We start from the raw sequence: 16,177 nt of genomic DNA, 5'->3' as shown, positions 1-16,177 counted from the left end.
CTCCATATGTAGCATCATTCTAACGAATCTGTGTTCTCCCCTTTTATTACCTTATCAGCCTTTCAAAATCGTACACTGTACTCAAGCTCCAAAATTGTTTACATAGATACTTCATTGTATCTCGACTTCTTTATTCTGTACTTCCTGTCTATGGAAGCTAGCTTTATAGCCTTATGATTTAAGTTGTTGCTTTTCATGCCTTGTGAAATTAAATTTGCCAACCTATTATTTAATCCACAGTATTCTCGAAGTTCACTTATTATTGATTTCTATCCAAATCACGACACCTTACAAGTAGGGAAATTGAATTCAATCCGCTACACTTGCTGCTTAGGCCAACACCATACCAGTGTGCAGTTGCAGTTTCTTTCATTTCTCCGAATTATTCATCCTGGTTTTGTCTCAAGTATTATGATTGTGTGAACAGAAGTACCCAAAACTGAATTTATATTGCGGGATATGGAAGCCAAGGCCACTTCGATTCTTACCCAATCCCAGAGGCAAATGCTTCAGAACTCAGGCAAGTTTGCTCCCCTGAACACAGGAACAAAAAGGTTGATAACATCCCTGCTGCTAATATTAACACAGATTGAGGAGTGAACAAGCAGATTTCTTGTAATACGTACCACACAATATATTGATTCACTGAGCTATCAAGTGAAGTTCCTTAAGAGTGAAAAGAAACAAAGAACTGAGGGTACTGGAACAGAAACAGAAACAATGTTCAGAAGAAGAGTCACTGGACTTAGAATGTGAATTTTGCTTTCTCTCCACAGATGCTGCCAGACTTGCTGAGCTTCTCCAACAGAGAAAGAATTTGAGGTTCTCTGGCTCCAATTAGGTAGATAAGAGTGGAACTAAAAGAATGTAAACCAAACTGGGAGATAGTGACAAGTAGCTGGAGGAGGTTAATATGGTCAACCATTTCAAAGACTGAAGGCAGGTTGAGAAGAATGAGATTTATCTATGTCTTTTGTGACTTGAATAAGATCAGTTTTGGGACTGCAATGGGGCAGAAAGATTCAGAAGTTAAATGACACCAGGTTGGTGGCCAACAGGTTTATGAATGGACACTGCACAATGTTCCCTCCCAGTCGGGGAACAGTTCAGAGGTCGAGGACATTCAGCCTCCGATCTTCAGGTAAGCATCCTCCAAGGCGGCCTTCTAGATACACACCAATGCAGAATCACCGAGCAGAAACTGATAGCCAAGTTCTGTACCCATGAAGACAACCTCAACTGTGATCTTGGGTTCATGTTCCACCAAATGTGACCCCACCACACTCTTCTATATTTGTAAGATCTTCCTTACTGCCCTGCTTTGACTTCATTGCCTTGATAAATTGTCACAATCTCTCAACCTTAATTAGTTTGTACAGTTTTGGCTTGTTAGTTTGGTTAGATCCCCAGCATGTGACTCTTATACCTATCATGTTATTCCAGTCATTTGGTTTGTCTCCAGCCCCACCTTATTTTTAATTTTTGTAATTATCTCTCTGCCTCAATCTATTGAATTTATGTCGTCCTTTCACTTGCTATTCAGCTGTTGACACTTTACCCACATGTTCATATGTAGATTTGCACAAATATTCCCTTAGAATCTATGAACTAAAGTGAAAGAAAAATTCACAATAATGAAAATAAGCAATAAATCTCGGCCCAGAAATTTGGCAAGAATTGCACTTCTCCAACTCTGGCAAACTGCCCATCCAGAGAATGTACATTAAATAGCTGAAAAACTGACATCGATACTATTTCACATAGATCTCCAATCAATAGGAGATCAGCAAAACCTCCATGGAATTAAGAGTCTCATGATGACCATGAATCCATTGTTGATTGTTCGAAAACCCATCTGGTTTACTAATGTCCTTTAGGGAAAGAAGCTGCCATCCTTACCTGGTCTGGCCTACATGTGACTGCAGACCCACAGCAATGTGGTAGACTCTTAAATGCCCTCTGGACAATTAGGGATGCCAATAAATGCTGGCCTAGCCAATGATGTCCACATCCTGTGAATGAGTAAAGAAAAACAATCCTAAGACTTGCGATTTGACTGCTTTCTTTCCACATACCCTGGGCTTGGACCATTTTAAGTCTTGTCATCGTGCGAGAGATACAGGATAGAAAGCAGAGGAGAGACTTAGAGAATGCGGAAAAGGTGCAAGATAACTATTCTGATGGAAGTTTATGAAAAAGTGTGTAACTGACGACAAAAAATGGAAAGGGACAAGAGTAATGAAGTAGGATAGAAATAGAAGTGTATTTTTCTACTTGAGCAGTATTATGGGATGCCTATCAGTACACAGGTAGATTATAAACAGGAAAACCAAATTATTTGTAATTCATCGATTCACATTCTAGTAATGTAAACTTATAATTGTTATTTCAACAAGATGTTGTTAGGCAAAGTGACTTGTCACCTTCTTCCTTCAACCCATTGTGTATCCATTGAGATTGAACTCAATTCCATGTCTAGAGCCATTAAATTACATTCCATCATTCACAGACAATATTAAAGTATCAAGGTGACAGAAGTATATATTGTACACTGCTAATTAAAAATAGCAATAGAAATTAATACAAGTTCTGTTTGATCAAAATTCCTTTTGATAAAGCTTTCCTCACATTCTATTTTCTGCTTATTGTTAACTATGATGAATTGTTTACAGTTAATTCACAATGTTTTGAACTTTCATTTATTTCTATGCAAATTCACATTTTTAATATATATCGATTTTAACATTTGTTGGAGCTTTCTTGATTGTAATTTTACAAGTATTCCATTGATCAAGATGCTTCAATATCTTGGGCAATATCTTCAATACCTGACAAATGCCTTAGTTAGCACTCTGCTCTTGTTATTCTTAAGTTGCAAATGTTGTGTCTATTAATAATTAATGTTTTCCAATTGTTTTTATCCCTCTCATGCAATGCCAGAGTGACTATCATAAAGCATTGCAGAGAGGAATATAATTTAACAAATGGGCAGCTATTATTAAAATCTAAATGAAAATAACAGTTATGTTTGGAGGTTTTGCACAGTACTGAACTTCATCCTATTACAAAAGAAGAAAGGGTGCAATCAATAGACAGTAGGTGCAGGAGTAGGCCATTCTGCCCTTCGAGCCTGCACCACCATTCAATATGATCATGACTGATCATCCTTAATAAGTATCCTGTTCCTGCCTTATCTCCATAACCCTTGATTCCACTATCCTTGAGAGCTTTATCCAACTCTTTCTTAAATGAATCCAGAGACTGGGCCTCCACTGCACTCCGGGGCAGAGCATTCCACACAGCCACCACTCTCTGGGTGAAGAAGTTTCTCCTCATCTCTGTCCTAAATGGTCTACCCCGTATTTTTAAGCTGTGTCCTCTGGTTCGGCACTCATTCATCAGCGGAAATATGTTTCCTGCCTCCAGAGTGTCCAATCCTTTAATAATCTTATATGTCTCAATCAGATCCCCTCTCAGTCTTCTAAACTCAAGGGTATACAAGCCCAGTCGCTCCAGTCTTTCAGTGTAAGGTAGTCCCGCCATTCCAGGAATTGACCTCGTGAACCTACCCTGAATTCCCTCAATAGCCAGAATGTCTTTCCTCAAATTTGGAGACCAGAACTGCACACAGTACTCCGGTGTGGTCTCACCTAATGTGTCTGGTACTGAACATTTGTTTAAGTTTATTTAGTTTCAAAAGGTCAAAAAGAAACAAAACCAGATTGTGAAAGACTGTACTTTCAACCATCGCCCATCCTGATCACAATTTCACATATTTCAAAGATGGGAGCTAACATTGGACTGAATTTTCATTGTAAGACGTTTGCAGAAACATGCTTGGCCTGTGTTTGATTTAAAAACAATGCAGCATAACTTTAGCCCTTATGAACTGTTTATCTCTCTATTAATTTTTTTTTAAAAATAGGTAAAAAGAAATCAAAACTTAGAAAGCATTGTTAATATATAGACCAAAATTTTAAAGTACAAAACATTGAACTGCAGATGCTGGAAATCTGGAACAAAAACAGGAGAGCAGGAGCACCTGTGAAGAGAAATCACAGTTAACATTTTGAATGATAGAGACATACAGCACAGAAACAGACCCTTCGATCTAACCAATCCATGCCAAACATAATCCCATACTGAATTAGTCCTACCCACCTGTTCCTGACATATTTTCTATTCTTGTATCTATCCAAATATATCTTAAACATTGTAATTTTACCCATATCCACCACTTCCTCAGGAAGTTCTTTCCACACTTGAACCACCCTCTGTGTAAAAAAAACTTGCTCTTCATGTTGTTTTTAAATCTCTCTCCTCTCACCTTAAATATGTGCCTTCTAATCTTAAAATCTCCCATCCTAGGGAAATGACAACTACTATTAACTCTATCTATACCTCTCATAATTTCATAAACTTCCATCAAATCCATTGAGTCTTCTTCAGAACTGATTGCATTGAGGAGAAAGTGATATTTCTGTTTAGGGCGGCACCGTGGCACAGTGGTTAGCACTGTTGCCTCACAGCGCCGGAGACCCGGGTTCAATTCCCGCCTCGGGCGACTGACTGTGTGGAGTTTGCACATTCTCCCCGTGTCTGCGTGGGTTTCCTCCGGGTGCTCCGGTTTCCTCCCACAGTCCAAAGATGTGCAGGTCAGGTGAATTGGCCATGCTAAATTGCCCGTAGTGTTAGGTTGGTGGTATGGGTGGGTTGCGCTTCGGTGGGCCGGTGTGGACTTGTTGGGCCGAAGGGTCTGTTTCCACACTGGTGTGGACTTGTTGGGCCGAAGGGTCTGTTTCCACACTGTAATGTAATCTAATCTAATCTATGACAGAGGGATGGGGGAAGGAGTGAGTAGACCCGTGGAGATGATACACAGAAAGAGAGAGAAAAAAGTGTGGGCAGGAAAAGGGATGATTAAAGTAAGCCAGAGAAGGAGGAAAGCTAGAAAGGTGATAACTGGGGACTATGAGTGGGTGAAAATGGGCCAGCTGTGCTGTAAGCAACCCATATCATGATGGGACATAGAGTATGGAAGTGGATAAAAGACATGGAAGGGTGTATTCAGACAATTATTAAATTCAATATCAAATCCTGAAGGTTGTACGGTTCCCACATGGAAACTAAAATAATTTAAAAACCACTCAGTGCTAATGTGATTAGGAAAGTCCTCCGAGGATTCATGTGAGTCTGAAGAAAACAAAATACGCTAGCTGCATTCCATACAATTTGGAACACGATCCAAGCCCGATATACATTGTAAAAACTGAAAGAACTGTAGATGCCGTAAATCAGAGAAAAAAAAACAGAAATTGCTGGATAAGCTCAGCCGGTCTGGCAGCATCTGTGGAGAGAAATCAGAGTTAACGTTTCTGGTCCAATGACCCTTGGATCCTGGATGGGAGTAGTTTCAATGTCCATGACCAAAAGTGGCTTGGCAGCAGCATAATCGAATGAGCTGGTCGGATCCTGAAGGATACAGCTGCTCAACTGGGTTGGCAGCAGGTAGTGAAGGAACCAAAAAGAGAGAAAAACATACATGACCTCATCCTTACCAATCTGCCTGCTGCAGATGTGTCTGTCCATAACAGTAATGGCACAGTCATAGAGTCATGGAAACAGACCCTTCAGTCCAATTCGTCCACGACAACCAGATATCCTAAATTCATCTAGTCCCATTTGCCAGCATTTGGCCCATATCCTTCTAAACCCTTCCTATTCATATACCCATTCAGGTGCCTTTTAAATTTTGCAATTGTACCAGCCTCCACCACTTTCTCAGGCAACTTATTCCATATATGCACCACCCTCTGCATGAAAAAGTTGACCCTTAGCTCCCTTTTAAATCTTTCCCCTTCACCTTAAACCTATGCCCTCTAGTTTTGGACTCCCCCACCCCAGGGAAAATACCTTGTCTATTTACCCTATCCGTACTCATCGTGATTTTATAAACCTCTATAAAGTCACCCCTCAGCTACAGGGAAAACAGCCCCAGCCTATTCAGCTGCTCCCTATAGCTCAAACTCTCCAACCCTGGCAGCATCTTCGTCAAAATTTTTTTGAACTTTTCAAGTTTCACAACATCCTTCCTATAGCAGGGAGACCAGAAATGCATGCAGTATTCCAAAAGTGACCTAACTAATGTCCTGTACAGCCACAATAAGACCTCCAAACTCCTATATACAATGCTCTGACCAATAAAGGAAAGCTTATCAAACTCCTTCTTCACTATGCTATCTACCTTTGAATCCACTTTCATGGAACTATGAACCTGCACTCCAAGGTCTCTTTATTCAATAACACCCCCCAGGACCTTACCATTAAGCGTATAAGTTCTGCTCTGATTTGCTTTACCAAAATGCAGCACCTCGCATTTATCTAAACTCCATCAGCCACTCCTCAGCTCATTAGCCCATCTGATCAAGATCCTGTTGTACTCTGAGGTAACCTTCTTAGCTGTCCACTACATGTTCAATTTTGGTGTCATCTGCAAACTTATTAATCATACCTATGTTCACATCCAAATCATCCTTGTGGGGACAAAGTCCCACATTCACACTTGGGATAGTTTTCATCATATGTGGCTGTATCACTGTGCTAAATGGGACAGACTTGGAACAGATCTAGCAACACAAGATTGGGCATCCATGAAGCACTGTGGGCCATCAACAGCAGAATTGCAATAAAACAAGAAAATTGACAATCAATACACAGGAGAACAGTAGTACTTTAAATCCAGAAATAACCGGATTACCACTATAAGAACACTATCTAATTGATACACAGGAAACAACAATGTTTAATTTCAGACTCTTTGATCAGAATTTCTACCCTCCGGGTCCCAATGTGTTTTCACCACCCGCCTTCCCTCCCTGCTAACTGGGTTGGAACTTTGGGGTCTTGGGAGTTTCTGCTATTCACTGAGAAAAGGCAGTTTTGAAGTGCGCCTTGTTGCTGATGTTCTTGCTGTTGGTTCTTTTGGATCAGAACAGGCTGTGTCTGGAAGCTCTTGTTCAGGTGAGGCTCTTGGTTTGGCTTCCCTGTTCTTGGTTCTCATTCCGGTATGTGTGGTTCTTAGTTCTGAAACTGCTTTTTGGGGTGGAAGCGTCTGGGGAAGCTGTTCATGCAGAAGTTTGTTGTTGCAAAGATCATACCCTGGTGAGATCAGGGCTGGCAGCTATATCTTGATGTTCTCTTCTGAAATTAACTGGTTAGATATGGGTGACTGGGTTTTGATTGAGGTTGAATGTCAAATGTCTCTGTAGGCCCCATACTGTCTGCCCAAGGTGTAAAAACGGTCTCAGGTTAGGGTCTGTTGGTGTTGGTTGATTGTTCTTTTAGAGAGGTGATGTAGATTGGGATTCCATACTGAACAATAGTCCCAGAGAGCACTCTCCATTCTGCTGGTTGTGTTGTGTGTTCGTGCAGAACTCAGTCCAGATGTCTCCTTTTTCTTTTAAAAGTTTTGAAGAGTCCAGGGTTTTGTCCAGTATTTTAGATATTGGGGATTTTTGTTCAATCCTATGGAGTGCTGGAAGGTAAACCAGGAGAACACCAGGCATACCTAGAAATGAGGTGTCAACTCGGTGAAGCTACCAAACAGGATTACTATCAGCATGTGCAAAAAGTCATCGACAGAGCTAAGCAATCCCACAACAAACGGATTAGATCTGTCCTGCCATACTCAGGTGTGATCAGAGGAAGGCGATTAAACAACTCACTGGAAGAGAAGTCTGCACAAATATTTCCATCTTCAATGGTGGAGGAGTCCAGCATTTCCCTTCAAAAGATAAGGCTGAAACTTTTGCATCAATCTTCAGCTAGAAGTGCCGAGAGGATGATCCATCTCAGCCTCCTCCAGTGGGGTCCCCAGCATTGCAGATGCCAGTCTTCAGCCAATTCAAATCATTGCACATGATTTCAAGAAATAATTGGAAACACTGGATACCACAAAGGCTACAGGCCCTGCCAACATCCTGCAATTGTACTGAACCTTTATGCTGCACAAGTAGCCATACCATAAGCCAAGTTGTTCCAGTACAGCTACAACACTAGCATTACCTAACAATGTGGAAAAATGCCCCGGGTATGTTCTACGGACAAAAAAGCCCAATCAATTACCACCCCATCAGTCTACTCTCGATTATCAGTAAAGTGATAGAAGGTGTCATCAACAGTGCTATCAAGCAGCACCTGCTCAGTGACATCCAATTTAGGTTTCGCCAGGGGCACTCAGCTTCTGATCTCATTAAAGCCTTAGTCCAAACATGGGCAAAAGAGCTGAATTCCAGAGGTGAGATGAGAGTGACAGCTCTTGACCTCAAGACTGCATTTGACAGAGTATGACAATAAGAAGCCCGAGCAAAACTGGAGTCAGTGGGTTTCACGGGGCAAACTCTCTGCTGGTTGGAATCATACCTGGCACAAAGGAAGATTGTTGTGGTTGCTGGAGGTCAGACATCTCAGCTTCAGGACATCTCTGCAGGTGTTCCTTAAGGCTATGTCTTTGCCCCAACCATGTCCAGCTGCTTCATCAATGACTTACCCTCCATCACAAGGTCAGAAGTGGGGATGTTTGCTGATGACTACACAATATTCAGCACCATTTGCAGCCTCTCAGATACTGAGCCAGTCCATATCCAAATGGAACAAGACTTGGACAATATCCAGGCTTGAGCTGAAAAATAGCAAGTAATATTAGCGCCACACAATGCCAGGCAATGACCAACTCCAAGAAGACACAATCTAACCACCGTCTTTAAACATTCAATGGCATTACCATCACCGAACCCTACATTATCCATATTCTGGGGGTTACCATCAACCAGAAACTCAACTGAAATTGCCGTTTGAGTGGAAGCTTTAAATACTGCAGCAAGTGACTCACCTCCTGACTCCCCAAAACCTGTCCACCGTCTACAATGCACAAGTCAGGAGTGTGACAGAATACTTACCACTTGCTTGGATGAGTGCAGTTTCAACAACTCAAGAATCTTTAAACCAAGACAAAGCAGCCCATTTAAGTGGCACCACTTCCACAAGCATCCACTCCTTCCACCACTGACATTCAGTAATAGCAGTGTGTACTATCTACAAGACACACTGCAGAAATTCACCAAAGATCCTTAGCCAGCATCTCCCAAACACATGACCACATCCACCTTCAAGATCCCCTCCCCTCCCTATGACACTCACCATCCTGATTGAAAGTATATTACTGTTCCTTTACTTTCTCTGGGTCAAAATCATACTATTCCCTCCGTAACAGCATTGTTCGTCTACTTACAACACAAGGACTGCAGCAGTTCAAGAAGGCAACTCACCACCACTTTTTCAAGGGCAACTGGGGACAGACAATAAATGCCAGTCACACCCACCTCCTGAGTGATTAGTTATCTATCTTATCCAGCCCCAGCCCTTTCCAGTTCACTGCAGGAAAACTTCTCTGAACATCAAAAGCCTCCTAGTAGGTGTGTGTGTGGGAGAGAGAGAGGGAGAAACAGACACACAGACAGAGTTGGTAAGGTTTACTGTTTGTTCAAAGTTAAAAATCACATAACGCCAGGTTATAGTCCAATAGGTTTATTTGGAAGCACAACTTTTAGAGTGTTGCTGCTTTGTCGGGTAGGATCATAGGACACAGAATTTATAGTCAAAGATCAAAGTGTCATACAACTGATGCAGAGTATTGAACAAACCTAGATTGCTGTTAAGTCTTTAATCGTTTAGAATGGGGATGCAGGTTTTGATTGATTAATATGTAAATCCAAGAACTTATTTCAAGTCACGATCCCAACTTAAGGTTTTATCAGTATATAAATAAAAGACATCTCAGCTCACACAATGCATTAAAGGTGTGAAGTTAAGGTTGGGATATAGACAGACTCTGAGTCAGACTGGTTCTATTTCCAAAGTAGGAATTTGTAAAATGTGACATTGGAAGCGCTCTGAAAGCAAGTGCTTCCAAATAAACCTGTTGGACTATGACCTGCTGTTGTGTGAGTTTTAACTTTACTGTCTGCTGTAATAGCAAGGACACGCAGGAAAATACCGACCAAGGTCTCTAAGGGGCAGTGTAGTGGGAGGCCACCGCGCTGGGCGGGGCTAGCCAGGGCTCCAGCTCCTGTCGACGTGGTGCCGGCTCGGGGCGCCTTTGCCGAGTGTAGCTGAAACTCGCAGCTGTTACTGCGATGGGGCTGCGTAAGAAAAACAAGACACCGCCGGTGCTCAGCCATGAATTTATCATCCAGAACCACGCCGACATCGTGTCCTGTGTCGCCATGGTCTTCTTGCTCGGGCTTATGTTCGAGGTGAGCGGGGTCTGAGCCCGAGCCCGAGGCCGGGGCTGGGCCGGTGATGAGCGGAGAGAGGTTCTAACCGGGAGTACATGGCATTCCGTCTCGGCTAACCATATCGTCTTTATCAGGGGGCTATCGCGAAGCACCCGAGGGCTTGGAGCCGTTCGGAGGAGACCGGGCCGCTGCCTTGGGGCGCTCTGGGAGTTGTAGTCCTTTTGTGATGTCAGAGACTGGTAGCGGCGAGACTGTGGACTACATCACCCAGAATGCAGTGCGCGGTGTGAGTTTCCCAGGGGGGAGGGGGAGGGGCGAGGGGCTCAGTCTTGACCATGACTAGATTGGGTTGACGTGTCCAATTCTGTGCAGTTCTGCTGCTCCTTTATCTTCACTCATCGTTGATAAAGTCACTTTGTAGATTATCTGAATCTGTGCACTTTCTGCTCTTGTTTTAAACTCCGGAAACATTTATAAAATTTGTTTTTATTAGATTAGTGCTGAAGAAGCTCAGCTGGTCTGGCAGGGTCTGTGGAGAGAGAAAGTTAACGTTTTGAGTCAAATATGACCTCAGAACTGGGTAAAAGGGTGGATATTTAATATTTGAACCAAATTGGTTGTGTCTCAAACTAAGTTAGCGAGCCCTTGTGTTGGTCATAACTTTTTATTTCTATTTGTTTGTTCCACTTAGCAATGCTGTGGAGAAAATTAAAAATCCAACAACACCCAGTTATAGTTAAACAGGTTTATTTGGAAGTACAAGCTTTCAGAGCGTTGCTGCTTCGTCAGGTAGCTAGTGAAATAATCTGATTTGCAGTGGCTGTGGATAAGACTATGCATGGACATATTGGAGAGGAAGGGGAATTGAAATGATTGGTGACTGGGAGGTCAGGCTGGCCCTCACTACCTCACCACTCTGCTCCTCTTCCCCTGTAACCCTTTCCCTCTCCCCACCCATAACCCTCTCTCCCCTGCCCTTATCCGCAACTCCCCCTATACCCACCTCTATCCCTGAAGAAGGGTTATACCTGAAACATTGACTTCTCCACCTACTGATGCTGCCTGGCTTGCTGTGTTCTTCCAGCCTCTTGCTTGTCTATTCACTGAAACATGGCTGACTTTTGGCTTCAAGTCCACTTTCCCATCTGTTCCACAAATTCCTTGATTCCCTGAGAAATATCTTCCGTATATCAGAATTTTTTTAACTTTTAAGTTTAAAATTAAAATTGCATTCCTGAACCTCCCACACTACGATTATACTCAATCTGAAGGAAGCCTGCAATTACCAGTATTGGACAACAGGGGTATAATTAAACTTTAAATGTTGACAGACAATTTCTATTATAAATTTGGCTGTAAGGACTTTTAATTTTTGCAATTACGAGCAGGAATTTTTGTTTTAAAATACTGGTCTAAATTTATTTGTGTACCTTGGTTTGAAAACCCATAAAAGATTCTGAACATTTTTCAGAAATGACTTGCATTATGTTTATGTATCTCTTTAAACAAAGATATATTCCATGTCAAATTCAAGTTTAATTTCTCCATTCAAAGCCTGCATTGAGTTTTTTCCCCAGCTTAGTTGGTATTTTCACTCTTTCTAGTTGTTGAATTGGTTGATCACTGTTAGTCTTTACTAATTTAATGTCAGAAACCTCAGAGCCTTTTACTGACATCTGTCTGACTTGAGTTCCAAGTCCATTGTCAATCCTGGAACTTTTTTTCTAACTGTTTGAACTGGAGCTCAGTTTCCTCCACCAGATCCAGTCTGACATCATTGTGTGATCATTAGTGCATTGTTTGTCCTTGTGTTCCTCACACTCTCCAAATTCTTTGGCCTGGAAGCCTATGCCATTGTCCTCTGCTGCTAACAACAGCAGTCCTGGAACATTAAATTAAAAACTGAAAGAACTGTGGTGCTGAAATTCAGGAATGAAAATTGAAATTGCTTGAAAAATTCATTTGTGTTCAGTTCTGAAGAAGGGTCACTGCGCCCGAGACATTATGTATTTCTCTCCATAGGTGCTGCCAGACTTGCTGAATTTTTTCCAGCAATATCTGTTTTTGTTTGTCTTGGAACATTTCCTGGCTGTATCATCTTCATTGTAGAGTAAAAGTCTAACTTTATAATCTTCCAGTGGATGTTTTGGCAGTTGTCATTGTTGACCATTGCACTTCTACCACTTTTACATACTTACGAACTAAAAGTCATTGTAGAATGTCATAATCCATGACCTACATTAAAAATTGCACTTGAATAACTTATTTATTTCACTGAAATTTATTCACTTTCCATATTTTAGAAACTTGGCACCCCCTATCTGAAAAGAATACCACTCATCCTTTTGTGTTTGCAAATTATTTCCCATCTCATTCTTTTTGCTTCCAATTCACTTTTACATGATATCACCTTGCCATGTTTCCCATATTGTAGCAAATTGCTTCAAACCAGTATTCCACCCCACCTCAGCATTGAATCAGCCCCATTAAATAGCAAATCCTCAATAACTATAATATTTTATCACTTCTTGACCCTTTGAACATTTGATAAGTTTGACCATACTATCCTATTTTGAGATCTTTCTTCCAGTATCAAGTTTAGCAGGACTACTCTACTCAATTCTCCTCTTGGCTAGTTGATAGAAGACAGTTAATCTCCAGTTAATGATTTCTTATCCTGCCTCTTGCTGTGGAGTCGCTTGAGGATCTATTGAAGAGCTTCCCAAACAATAGGTCATAACTCCTAGTAGGGTCGTCAACTGAAAAGGTTGGGGTTGCATCGGCCTGAACTGAACTTCCAATTCAACCTTCCATCCATTCTATTTTCTTTCCCTAGCCAGTTCATTAAAAGTAACAACCCTGTCATTTTTCCAGCCTTGCTGTTGCCAAAATACTTATCATTGCTTACTGTACTCCACAATCAATAGTTCTAATACTCTCCTGGCTGACTTCCATCCTCAGAAAGCCTCAAAACAATCCAAACTTTGCTGTCCAAATTCTGCTATCTGTATCTTATTCCACTTGATTCATCTTTTGCATTTTAACCTAGATTAGGTCACAGCAGTGCCTCGAGTTTAAAATTCTCACTATGTTTAAATTGCATCTGGAGCTATCTCTCCTATCTCTGTAACGTTTTCCAGTTCTTCAGCTCTCTGTCACTCCCACATATTCTCCACTATCTCAGATTCTTTCTGAGCAACCTTTATCCAACATTTCTTTACCCCAGTGTCATTGGTAAATTGGGTGTCATGGTTTGACATTCCCTCCTTTAAAGTCTCTTTGTTTCTGTCCCTTTCCCTTTTAAGATGCCCACTGTTTGTCCAGGTTTTCAGTCACTATTCCTGTTATATGGTATTTATTTTTTTCAACTATTCCATTAGAACCACCCAGTGATATCTTTCTAATTCACAGTGCTGTATAATTACAAATTGTTGTTCCTTCAGTATTAATAAAGTTAAAAATCATACAACACCAGGTTATAGTCCAATAGGTTTATATGGAAGCATGAGCTTTCAAAGCGCTGCTCCTTCATCAGGAAGGAGCAGTGATTTGACAGCTGGTACTTCCAAATAAACCTGTTGAACCATAACCTGGTGTTATGTGATTTTTAACTTTGTACATCCCAGTCCAACACCAGCACCTCCAAATCAGTATTAATATCTCCCATATAGATTATTGCAAAAAAACGTACTTTTGTTCCTGACAATCGTTCCCCCTGTTTTCTTGAAGATGTAGGAATTGGTTCCACACATCCTTATTATTTCACCTTAGTGACCAATAACTAACTTCGGTTTATACAGTGTAGAGCAGCAGTTGACTGTGGTGTCTAATTCCGACTGTATCTCTTGCCATGCTATGTATATTGGCAGATAGAGATCAGTGTGAGATTTGTGGAAGATTTTGTTCCCTCTTGGATTAAATAAAAAACACATCAAATGCTACCCTGATCAGATCATGATAAGCAATTTTTAACATGCTTCCTTCTAACACTAAGTCTGACCAAAACATAATTTTGTTTATTCACAGGCACACACACAAATTGCTAAAAGAGTAACATTTTGCTGCCATTGTGGAAGATAAATGATTTGACCACTGCACTGTTGATTGGAATTTCTGGAGGGAAAGGTTAAAACAGCCCAGGACCTACTTTGTGCACATTTTCTTGAAATTGATTCATTACCATTGAAAAAGGTCAATTATTGCGTTTTGCCATCTGTTTGTGGTTGAGATTTGGGCTAGTTTTTTCTAATTATTAAAGCACCATTTTTATTGAAGATGGCTGAGCTAACATTTTAACTTTACTGTTTTGCAGATGACTGCTAAGATAGCTGTTGCTTTCGTCACTCTTCAATACAATGTTACATTGCCTGAAACAGGTATGTTTTCATATACTGTGTAAAATATATTTTCATATTTCATAATACAGTACAGCCTTTAACCTAGTAAAATGTTCCAAAGCACTTTATAAAATGTATGTGACAATGAAGTACAAAGAAGGGGACATCAGAGCAGAGGTAGATTTTAAAGATCATCTTAAAGGAGGGAAGTATAAGGATTGAAAGTTTTGGGAGTAAATTCCTGAATTTAGGGCCTTAACAGCTAAAGGTATCATCATTAATGGAACTTGGAGATTTACAGGGTTGAAAAAGTTTGGAGACAGGGGAGCAGTGCTGAAGAGTGATTTGAAAATAAAAATAAGTTTAAAATTAACTCATTGGAGGGATCCAAGATGGCGGCGACCCGGCAAGTCTGAGTCTACAGTGCTCCTCCCAAGACTTGGGCAAAGTGGGTCACCCATCACACTCTCCAAATCATTTAAAATAGTTTTTACTTAATGTAATTAGTTGTTTAGTATTGAATTTAAACAATTTAATCTCCAGTAAAAATGACTAAAGGGAAGGGAGCCCGCAGCTCTCAGCAAGCAGGAACCCCTCCCCCACCCTCTCCAGCTGCAGCAGAGGCGTCTGCAGCCGCCCCGGGGGACTTACCTACGGTGGCGAGCCTTATGGAAATAATCTCCAAACTCGATGCGAAGATCGACGCTTTCATTGAAGAATCCCGAAGCCAATGGGACTCCCTTTCGGCTGCGCTGCAAAAGCACGACCGAGACATCAAGGAAATTGAGCGCTGAGTTGGAGGAGTGGAGCTAAAGGCCGCGACCTCCGAAACTACAGCGCAATCGGCCGTGGATCGGGTCTGGACTCTGGAACAGCGAGTCCGGACCTCAGAGAATCACATTGACGACCTTGAGAATCGAGATCGTCGAAAAAATATTCGTTTGCTGGGCCTTCCCGAATGGGAAGAGGAAGGCCAGCTTACAGTGTTCTTGAACAGTGGCTTCCACAGCTTTTAAATCTGACGGCTGGATCAGGCCAGGTAAGGGTGGAATGGGCCTACCGGGTAGCAATACGCGGGCCCGGCTCGAACCAGCGCCCACGCCCGGTCCTGTTCCGGCTGCAAAGCTACAAGGAGAGGCAGATACTCTTAGAAGCCTCCAGAAATCTTGGAAAAGATCCCCAAGCCATGATCTATAAAGGATCCAAGGCCATGTTATTCCAGGACTTTTCCCCAGCTCTGGTCCGAAAGAGGAAGGCGTTTGATGAGGTGAAGAAGTGTTTAAGGGACTTAAATATTCAATACTCCTTGCGCTACCCAGCGACGCTGTGCTTTAACCATGAAGGGTCTGTGTATAACTTCGGATCGCCGGAAAAGGCTAAGGAATGTTTGGACTTTCTTAGATAAATTATAAGAGTTCATTGATGTTGGTTTGCTTTCCCCCCACTCCGGTTTACATCCCTTTTTTTTTTAATATATTAGTCCCCTTCTTTTTATCTTACTGTTTAATATTATCTTGGGGGGGGGGGGGAGAGGGATTTATTTAT

At 41.6% G+C, this 16,177-nt stretch overlaps 2 protein-coding genes across 2 annotated transcripts in view; both read left to right on the top strand.

The window, feature by feature from the left end:
- kcnb2b (potassium voltage-gated channel subfamily B member 2b) overlaps positions 1-16,177 on the top strand; it is an 891,048-nt gene that overhangs the window by 476,829 nt on the left and 398,042 nt on the right. The gene's annotated exons all lie outside the window — the stretch shown is intronic.
- tram1 (translocation associated membrane protein 1) overlaps positions 10,103-16,177 on the top strand; it is a 33,924-nt gene continuing 27,849 nt past the window's right edge. Inside the window, exons 1-2 of the mRNA XM_043689202.1 lie at positions 10,103-10,313; positions 14,608-14,671. Of these exons, the coding sequence (XP_043545137.1) occupies positions 10,194-10,313; positions 14,608-14,671 (184 nt within the window). The 5' untranslated portion in view covers positions 10,103-10,193. The remainder of the gene's footprint in view (positions 10,314-14,607; positions 14,672-16,177) is intronic.

The sequence above is a fragment of the Chiloscyllium plagiosum genome, chromosome 4, assembly GCF_004010195.1.
Source record: "Chiloscyllium plagiosum isolate BGI_BamShark_2017 chromosome 4, ASM401019v2, whole genome shotgun sequence".
NCBI lineage: Eukaryota > Metazoa > Chordata > Chondrichthyes > Orectolobiformes > Hemiscylliidae > Chiloscyllium > Chiloscyllium plagiosum.
This window is presented reverse-complemented; position numbering and strand designations above follow the sequence as displayed.